The 9,810-nt window shown below is 54.0% G+C and overlaps 2 protein-coding genes across 2 annotated transcripts; one reads left to right on the plus strand and one right to left on the minus strand.

Annotated features, from left to right (window-relative positions):
* Nucleotides 1–101: 101 nt before the first annotated feature.
* On the plus strand, nucleotides 102–1,588 carry DICSQDRAFT_147901 (alcohol dehydrogenase; the record flags this gene model as incomplete). The annotated part of the gene is made up of 9 exons (XM_007366812.1): nucleotides 102–233; nucleotides 321–549; nucleotides 607–669; nucleotides 730–795; nucleotides 851–1,030; nucleotides 1,090–1,160; nucleotides 1,212–1,278; nucleotides 1,332–1,377; nucleotides 1,432–1,588. 9 exons carry the CDS (start codon nucleotides 102–104, stop codon nucleotides 1,586–1,588), a joined length of 1,011 nt encoding a protein of 336 aa, XP_007366874.1.
* Nucleotides 1,589–3,096: 1,508 nt separating this feature from the next.
* DICSQDRAFT_137539 (uncharacterized protein) lies at nucleotides 3,097–5,521 on the minus strand. The gene is made up of 11 exons (XM_007366813.1): nucleotides 5,278–5,521; nucleotides 5,070–5,219; nucleotides 4,980–5,017; nucleotides 4,749–4,856; nucleotides 4,596–4,683; nucleotides 4,449–4,531; nucleotides 4,260–4,376; nucleotides 4,128–4,204; nucleotides 3,707–4,059; nucleotides 3,615–3,643; nucleotides 3,097–3,556 (listed from the first exon to the last, which is right to left on the minus strand). The coding sequence occupies exons 1-10, from the start codon at nucleotides 5,342–5,344 to the stop codon at nucleotides 3,624–3,626; spliced, it is 1,101 nt and encodes a 366-aa protein (XP_007366875.1). The 5' UTR covers nucleotides 5,345–5,521; the 3' UTR covers nucleotides 3,097–3,556; nucleotides 3,615–3,623.
* Between the last annotated feature and the right edge of the window lie 4,289 nt (nucleotides 5,522–9,810).

Genomic DNA, 9,810 nt, shown 5'->3' on the forward strand with positions numbered 1-9,810 from the left:
CCGGCTACACATGCCCTATACCTTTCCATCTTACCCAGTCGCGACCCCTCTTACCTCCCCGTTACACAGAAACGTTGTCACTGTCCCAGTCGACACTGACAATGCGCGCTTTCGTCGTAACCGACTATGCCCACCCTTCCAAGATTCCCATAACTCAGAACGCTCCTGAGCCCAAGGCGGGCCCCGGACAGGTCCTCGTCGACGTCTACAGTGCTGGTCTGAACTACTTCGATGTGAGTCGCATCTTAGAGATATCTATCACAGACCTCGATGGATATGCGATCACTGGAATAACCTCCCTCCGCTCTCTGCGCGTACAGCTGCTACAATCGCAGGGGAAGTATCAAAACCAGCCGCCGCGGCCGTTCGTTCTCGGGAGCGAGCTTTCAGGGCGGATTTCGAGCAACTCGCCTATCCCAGATGGGTGCCCATTCAGGGCGGGAGATAGGGTGTTCGGCGCAGCGCAGGGCGCATTCGGGGAGAAGGTCGCGGTGGCATGGCAGTCTCTAGTCCCTCTGCCGGATAATATGACATATGACCAGGGTGCAGGTATGTCCACAATTATGAAATTGTTGCCTAGAAGGGGAGACCAACGCAACGATGCAGGGCTGTATGTTACTTGGCCAACGAGCTACGAGGCATTGGTCGGTCGCGCCGAGTTGAAGGCTGGTGCGTCCAAACATTGAAGCAGGCCATGCTTCCGCGCTGACCTACTGATTCAACGCGCAGACGAGTGGGTGTTGGTCACTGCATCTGCTGGCGGGGTCGGTATTGCTGCCGTTCAACTGGCGAAAGGTTTGAGCTCGCCTCCGCGTATTCATGTATTTATGTCTTACTGCTCCTCGTGCAGCGCTCGGAGCGAAGGTCATCGCCGCGGCGGGTTCGCAAGAGAAGATTGACGTGTCGATCAAGCAGGGCGGTGCTGATTATGGCGTCAACTACTCTAAGGAGGGCTGGCAGAAGGAGGTGTTGAAGCTTACCGGAGGCAAGGGTGTCGACGTAATCTACGACCCCGTCGGTCTCATTCGAGGTATATTCTGCATGTCCTCAATGCGTTCATACTTAACTCGGCTTACCCGCCTTGCACAGACTCGTTGAAGTGCATCGCGTGGAAGGGTCGTGCGATTGTGGTCGGGTTCGCCGCCGGAGAAATCGAGAAGGTATAGTGACCTATTACTTCACTCCTATGCTCGCCCTAACGACCACTTTAGCTTCCACTGAATCTTGTGTTGTTGAAGAACATCGCCATCACGGGCATCCACTGGGGAGCTTACACCAGTAAGTCCACCTCATTTGGGGGGTGATGAACACCCTCTGATTCCGAGTTACAGAGAATGAGCCGGAGCGTGTACCCGTAGTATGGAAGGAGCTGCTAGAGTGAGTAGTACACTGCATTGTACCGATTCTGCTGCTCACAGTGCATTCTTGTAGACTCTTCTCATCGGGTCGCGTGAAGCCCGTGGTATACCCCGAGACATTCCCGCTGGATAGGGTAGCAGATGGTCTCGTCGCTATCGAACAGAGGAAGACCTGGGGGAAAGTAATCGCGTATATCCGAGAGTCTCCGCAGAACAAGAGTAAACTGTAAAGAGCACGCGCATCTATACATGACATATGCGCATCCAGCGATAAGACTCAAGGGTGTGTGGGTCAAGGCTCTGCCCTCTCGGTTTGACCCGAGGGTCTCCCCTGAGGTCAGACCGGGGTCACTGGTCAGATCTTAGACCTGCGAAGGCCGCCGCAAGGCTCTCAGTCCGCGTACCAAGCCTGTCCAGTACAAGCCAGCAAAAGGAGCTCGTCTGGAGCTGGCGACGCCTGCTTAGCACGCATGAGGCCCGACTGACTGGTCGGGCCCCGTTTGATACTACTTGAGTACATGAGACTGCTCCGTCCCTTGTCTCGTATGGTTCGAATCCTGCAGCACAATCCGGAGAACCAGTAGTTGTGGACCCTATCATGGGTACGCGAGGTATTCCAGTCCCGGTTCGCTAGCTTGTAGAACTCTTCCGCGAACTTCGTAAGCGAATACTTCGGCAGGTCCGGATATAACTCTCGCGCGTCCAAGTATCCAAGCCTCTTTGCGTTCGCGGGAGTATTCTCCTCGAGGACCAGTAGTTTTGGATCATACTCGCCTTCACCATCCAATCCGGTCGGTCCGGGTGCTTCGAAAACTCCTCTTTCACCTCCTTCACAGCCTTCACCACTTGCTCAGGTTCGAGCTTAGTCGGGCGGTGAAGGAGACAGTTTAGCATCTCGTTCTATTCTTCTTGATCAAAAGACAACTCACGTAAATCCGCTTCGCTTTCATAGCGTCCCCCTCGCCCGACACTCTTTCACCTATCTCATGGGCACGCAAGCTCTGCACCTCCTCATCCCATGCGATGACTGCATGGTTCAGCGTCTGTGGATCCGCAACGATTCTTGCGACGTACAATCCAATGCGGCGCAAGTCCGTTACGAGGGTGCGCGCCTCCCCCGTGCCTACGATCAAGTGCGTGAACGCGGCGACGTCCGGAGGAACGCGGGTACGGGCAGGGAGCGGAAGGAAATTATTGCATCCACCACCCGACGTCGATAAATGTGTACGGGACGTCGAGTTCTTGGACAAACTGCCGAATCTCCTATTTCTGTTATCAGAACAGTATCGTTTGTTAGAGCCGCTTGGGAGAAGACAATAGACGACAACAAAGAACGGACCGCGTCATGGAGAATGCGCACGCCTTTTGCACCGGGTGTTGCAAAATCGCAGGGTACCACACGCTGGACGCCGACATTCTTCGCAGTACGGATGACGTCCTTCTGGTCGGCGATTGCGAATCCGCTCACAGCACTGATCAGGATGTTCACGCCCTCGAGCGTCTTCTCGTGAGTCTCGACGGAGTCCTGTAAGTTCCCCACACGGATCTCGATCCCTGACTGACGTCTGTGGTGGATTTCAAGAGGGACGATGGACGGACAAGCGCTGCAACACGCTGGTCGAAACGTCAGTAAGTTGACGCCGTATCCATCGTATCTCATAGGAGTGCACACGTACGAAGTTGCCAGAGGACAATAGTCCTTGTATGATGCTACTGCCAGATTGGCCTGTGCCTACGACGAGGACAAGGGGTTTCCATTTATCTACATACGCAAGCATATGTCATGTCCGACGGAAAGCCTACTTTACCGCTATTGGAGTACATTGCTCGCTCGCTGACTCACATTATGGGTGGGCCCGGGAGTGTGGCAATCCCGAAATTCACGGAGAGGTGAGTTTCTGTCCTAGTGTAGGACAGCGCTTCTCCATGGGGACGGAGACATGGCCATTCGCTGTGCCAATACTTTTGTCCACGCAAGGAGCTGTCGTGGAGCACGGCACGGATGTATCCGAACCGTCGGATATAAGGGATCGATACACACCGAATAGAGCAGCCCAGCCAACTGAACGATGCCCATTCGTGGCTGGATGCAATGGCCAGTCCGGCTCTGACAGCATGCACTCGTAGGCCTTCTCGCCTGGAGCCGGTGGGAAGGACAACACGCGAGGTCCGAGATACGGAAACAATCTTGCCGATGGCTAGGAGATAAGATACATCACACGAGACGAAGATCAACAATAGTGTCACTAGACCTACAACAACAACTTAGTCCCACGGCCGAATGTCTGTCCCAAACGCAGGTCATTGGTCATGATCAGAGGATGATACGATTTAACTGTTCCACTCACTCGGGTCGTGCGCCCGTTTCTTGTAGTGGTACACCAGCGGCGCGGGCGCGATATGAAGCACGTCGTCGTAGTTGTCCGGTGAGTTTCCCCAGGCGGACTCAGCGTCCGAGCGCGCGGAATGCGCGGACCCGTTCGATATGCGCTTGTTGAGTGGGACGAGACCAAAGGGCGAAATCGCGCGGTTGCGGCGGCGGTCCCACTCTGCTATATAGGCGTCTGCTTCGACGTCCACGGCGAGCGAGGGATCGTACTGCTCCGAGTGTGGGTCGAGGATGGGTGGGGGGCGACACTCGGTGCGCCGGAGGTGGATGAGGAGGCGGCCAAGGATAGTCGTTGTCATGGCCCAAATGAAACTGTAGCGGTGCGGCGACGAGTAATCAGCGCATATATCGATCGCAGCAACTGAAAAGGGGAGGCTAACAATACCGCTAGGAAGATAAACGATGGACGATTTAGTGCGGCGAAGACGATGTTGAGGATGCGGAGGGCGGCGATGAACTGTGTGATAACATGTCAGCGAGACAAGAATAGATGGCTGTGCGCAGACACGCACGACAAAGAACTGGATCCCGTCCTCTTGCAACGCCTTGGCGATCGGGAGCTCCACCGTTCGCGGACGATCAAGGGCATTAAGAGCTGTCGAGCCGAGAACGAATAATTCAAAGACCATCTACATTGAAGGACGCAGCATTCGTCAGAACTACTGAGTGAATGATGGACATGAACGGCAAAGAATATATACTGGACATGCCCAAACCCCGATCAAGAGATGCGAGGTTTTCGTGGCGACGCACATCCCCAATGACGTGTTCCATGTGATGAATGCTGCAGCATGCGATACACAGTTGACATGAGCACGAGACGCACATAAGGGCTTGGGAGGACGTACGAAGCATGTTGATCAGCGTGACAATCATGGTGGCGACCTGGGCACCGAAGCTGATGACAAACCCTACGGTCATGATCTTCAAGATGACCTGTCAAGTGATGTATTCGCATTCATGAGACGTGCAGGCCGGACTACTATGAGGTATACACCTACCGGACGATGATCCCAGAGGATGACTACTCGCTGGAGCGTGAGAAGATTGGCGATACCGACTGAGACAACCGCTATCATAGAACACGTGAAGATGAACTGTTTGCATCTGTCCAAGAGGTTAGATAGACATGAAAGCAACGGTGTAGACCTTCACGAGCACCGACCCCTGTATAATGCATGCAACAATCAGAATGACGACATCCGCCAGGCATGAAGTGGGGTCGTACGTACTGTATCTGTGAACGACGAGTTCACAAAACCGCACATCTCTGTTGATAGTAGTTGGTTCATGTGTTCCACTCACATTCGGATTCTGCTCACCATATGCAACGGCGAGGAGGGTGCCCAACACGGTGTATCGATTGAGCAGGAATATATATTTTGCGTATGTTGCAGGGGCGGACCAAATATATTGCACCTCGTCCCCGAACGTCAATGCGTGGTCATACAAGAGAACCATAAGGCCAACGGCTGCGCAAGGACCGTCAGTCTATCGATAGAATACCTAGTAGCAAGGGGAGACACGCACCACTCATGTACCTCGACGCAGTCAATTCGTGGAACATGCTCTCCAGAGCTCCCAATGCGGCAGCCATTGTGGGTATGTTAAAGGGTATCGTGCAAACGTGACGGACGCGAAGGTGCTTGAGCGGAATTCAAGTTCAAGGATTTCGTTATTAGGACGACCTGTCGCCGAGTAGAGTTCCAGAATTAAACGGCAGCGTAAGTATACCAAGATAAAGTCAAGAGAGAAGGAAGGACAGAACAACTGCAGCCAGCAGAAAGGGAGCAGAATGGTGATGGCGGTCAGGAGCAAGCCCCTACGGTCAGCGGACGCTGCCTGACACACCCCACATCGGTGCGCCCTAACTGAGGCTGGACGCATCCTGACGCAGACAATTGATCGCAACAGTCTCCGCATTGATGTGCCTCTACGACTCGGACAAGCCATCATTCGGCCATATAGGCGCCCATACACCCAGACAATGGCAAGCCAACAAACTGCTGGAAACATTCGAGGGTAGAACTCACGACATACTCAGCATCCGTCCCCCGCGAGTCCATATAGATGGCTCCAGCTATTGGCCATGCAGGCAAGGCAAAACGATAGACGCACCTTCTCTGCTACGGTTCCAAAAGGACTGGACTGTGCATCATGAGGGCGGTCGGACGCTGAGGGCGACGCCCTCAACGAAGATTCTTATAAAACCTGCATGAAGCTCCGAGAAGCCTTGCGAGGCTCGAACCGGAGGCATCTCTGATCGAGGCGAGGCATAGGTGCATATGGGTATTACGTTGAGGCCATCAGGACAGGTTCTGCACCGTGAGGTCATCCCCGGCATCTCTTCGGTCAACCGCCATATTAACCTTTCGGCCTCACATGTGTGGGAGCGCGAACTTGATACCGCGCGCGAGCTATCCCTACTTCGCGCCGTTCCTGAGGTCTCCAGGCGTCGAGGACGGTGAAGGCTTCGCTCAAGTTGACATGGATGCAAAAGCATGCAGGTGACAGTATGAAGCTTGCAGCAGGATAAGCAGCAGATCGTCTTAACAAATCTGCACCGTTGATCTAGAGCCAGGTTGCCCGCGCGAAGAAGCCTCAGCGGGAAGGTCCGAGAGTCATACCGATACCACGTGGGGGCTGTGTCGTGGTTTCTCCAATCCCTTTTCCCGACCGCCATCTCAAACGACCGACGAAAACTTCAGTGCACCAATGCAACTGCTCAGTCCATAGCATCCGTTCCAGCGTCCTTGTTCTCGTGCACCCAACGAGTCTCAGATATCTCAGAAGCTGCGTCGGTTGCTCAACAATGTACATGTGGCAACTATTGAGTCGGTGGCAACGGCGTCCGCTCTTCGAACACTCCGGACCTCTCTCATCGTTACGTTCGTTCCTGTAACAGTTGTCGGTACGGAGGTGCAGATTGCCCAAATCTGCCGCAGCTTCACCACGTTGGTGGGCGGCCAGGTCCCCGTTCAATGTATTGAACGTATTGAACAAGGAAGCGACGCTTGCTGATGCGTACCTTGTCTTCGCTCGGTTTATAAAGCACATCGCACGGCTTTAGTAGAGATTTTCAAGGTACATTTGTATGAGTGACAATCACTGTCGAAACCAAGATCAGGGCGCGAGCCTAGCATATGATATGGGACAAGGCCGCTGTAAGGAGCAATCAAATTGTTCAAATTATGCGTACTGGCACTAGCCAAGAGAACACCAAATCTGTCCGCCTTCCGTGAGTGCCCGGCTTCATTTGCGCAGCGTTGACGCTCCCATGGCCCAGAACCGCGATCGACCTCCCTGATCTGGTCAGTGGGAAGGTATGTCTCTGAGGTGTTCGAACTGGTTCACACCGGCACCATCTTGTAGTTGTAAGTTAAGTTGTCCAGGAAGTCCCCGTTCACCGATCGCGACGAGGGCGCCGCTCAGGGGTACAGGCACTTGGCAAAGGCCTGCTGTTTGGTTGGAATACCTTATCAGCGTCACTAGCGAATATGTAGACATCTTCGCGCTTGAGTTTGCAAGCTTGCGATCTTCATGCATGTTGCCTGCGAATCGAGCTGCGGTGAGTTAGAACGCAGATCAGCGACCTGATAGTGTGGGAGGCTTACCTGCGATCTAGACATTCGCTCCACACTTTAGGCTTGCTTTGGGATCTGGGGTTTGCCTTTGAATTCGTGGACCAGATACACAATGTGCACATGCTGGTGGGTACGAATAAGGATATATTGGACCTTCTGTCAACGGCGAGCTAAACGTTCGCGGAATCATCAACTTCCCGAACATCTTTCCTCGTATACCGACCAGAATCCATCGCTGGTGCCAAGTAGGCAGTGCTCTTGAGCTCATGATAAGATGCATCACGCCGGGTGCAGTCCAACGTGAAGCAGGGCCTACTGACTACAGGCATGAGCTTCATCCACACCTTGGAATCCCGCCTGAGGCTCTCGGAATCTCGGCTACTCTTTCCTAGTGATATACCAGATCCAGGCACGTCCTGGGGCTGCTGTGCAAGCCCGAAGCCACGTTACTTAGCAGCTCGCGGTGATAGACACGAGATCTGGGTTGAAGCGGTGAATGTGAACCTGGACCTGAATTTGGCCTGGATGGTATGGATGCCGAGAAACACTCGTCAATCACGATGCTAGTATGCTCCAAGGCCTGCGGATGCCCAATCCGGTCGCGACATATGCACGTAACGTGTGCTTCTACCTCCGTCCTGCGCTACAAAGGCCGAGCCGCAATAGGCAACTTGCGGACAGCGAGGACCCTCGGCCTGAGAACGATGATAATGCGGATGGATGGGAAGATGCGGTGAGGTGAACACGGGGCTACGAGACGCTCTGCAACGGCATCCATTGACATTCGACGATGATGTTCGATGATCGATGGGTCTGTGAATACTGCTTCTCAACTTTGTTTCGATATGGCGCTCGGATACATCTCTGGAGTTTGATCGCAGAAGCTTGGATGGCCGTCGAATACGACTCGGATCATTCGTTTTCGGCGCAACCCGGGCCTGTGGTAGCCGATGCCCTCTATGTAGAAGTAAGTAAGCCAAAAGGGAGCTTACCATTCACCTTGGCCGGTGATGGATCACTTCCGCCCGCTCCAATCGCAAAGAAGCACGTTCAAGAAGGTAGTCGAGTATCTGCGCAGCGTTTGCATTGAATTAGCCCTGGAAACAAATGCTTCGAGGGCGACGCTAAACCTGTGCTTCCTACAGGCCTGAAAGGCGCGTTGTAATTCCGCCAGCACTGTTCAGAACCTATTCGAGATATAGTTCTTGTGCCAACACGAAACTCTGCGCCGGCGTAACGACTTCCTGCCTCGAGGACGTCAGACAGACGAACGGCATGCGCACCTCTATGATCTGTTGCCATGCTCACCTACACGTGCCTGAAGATAGTTGCACCGCCTGTCCTATGCGTCATCCGAGGTGGGGGATGATGATGAGAAGATCGTCACCGAGGGCGTATCGCCGCGGCGCGTGCGGTGAGGTGTGTTGTACGACTACGTATACGAGCGCATCGAGACCATGCATGACATGTGCTGTCGGTGTCTGAGACGGTTACAGCGTGCGCCCATACCAGAAGACGTCAGGCTCGTCCCTTGGAGACAACTGCACGAGCATGAGATACTGGTGGGTGCATCTGAAGTGTTGTACGTTGTGCACCTCCAAAAATGACACTAACCGTTACCTGTGCTATGTGCATCTATTGTTCGTGCCAATCCGTACATTGTGGAATGCTAGACGTTCGCACTCTATAGAGAACGCCGAGAGGCGCGTGCCGTGGGCGACCATCAACAGGGGTGCTCAATTCTTGTCGGTCGCTCAGTTGCTCGCGCGCCTATTGGGCGCCTGCCTAGTTGCATTCAAGGTCAGCTCAAGCGCCTGCAGCACAGCGAGCAGAGATACGCAGGCAGCAGGTGCAACATGACCGCATGATGCCCCCGAGCTGGGACTAGAGAGCGACGCGAGGATTTGACAATTCAGAAGCTATAAAGTTGCTTGTCTCGAGATATGGAGTCGCCTCACAAGGTTTGAGTCCAGTTGCCATCGAGCCCAGAGCGGCACCCTCAGCTGAACCATATATATATATGTCGTGCTGATTCTGTTTCCGACTTGGGCGCATTGTGTACAATAAGACCAGGTCAACGAGTTTATAAGCTCTCCCGACGTCACCATTTACTTGCTGGGTGTCGCGGCGACTAGGCGCGTAGACTCGGGTCGACGTTCGGCGACGACCCCGTAGGCGAGCGGCAAGGAGCCGAAAGGGGAAAGAGAGAGAGAGAGAGGGATAAACGTGACAAGAAACTCGACGAGGGCAGAGCGGAGGCCGGCACGAAGGCACGAGACCTACGAAAGCTAGTCTTCACGCAGAGAGCGACAGACTAGTCCCAATGACCAAGTTATACATTAGCAATCGAAGGGAGATACAACGCTATGGTCACTCACCTAGTCCCAATGACCAAGAGGTCGAGATGGGGACTAGGGAGCGCCTAAGGGGGTCCTTATATACTAGAAGGGCTGCTTAGCAACCAAAGACAAGGCGCGAG

The sequence above is a fragment of the Dichomitus squalens genome, assembly GCF_000275845.1.
Source record: "Dichomitus squalens LYAD-421 SS1 unplaced genomic scaffold DICSQscaffold_20, whole genome shotgun sequence".
Lineage (NCBI taxonomy): Eukaryota > Fungi > Basidiomycota > Agaricomycetes > Polyporales > Polyporaceae > Dichomitus > Dichomitus squalens.

Excerpts from the sequence above, each read along its gene's own strand:
- DICSQDRAFT_137539 (XM_007366813.1), bottom strand. The coding sequence starts at position 5,344 with ATGGCTGCCGCATTGGGAGCTCTGGAGAGCATGTTCCACGAATTGACT. Across the intron at positions 5,220-5,277 it reads TGCGTCGAGGTACATGAGTG|CCGTTGGCCTTATGGTTCTC; the intron begins GTGCGTGTCTCC and ends GTCCTTGCGCAG. Across the intron at positions 4,205-4,259 it reads ACGGGATCCAGTTCTTTGTC|TTCATCGCCGCCCTCCGCAT; the intron begins GTGCGTGTCTGC and ends GTTATCACACAG.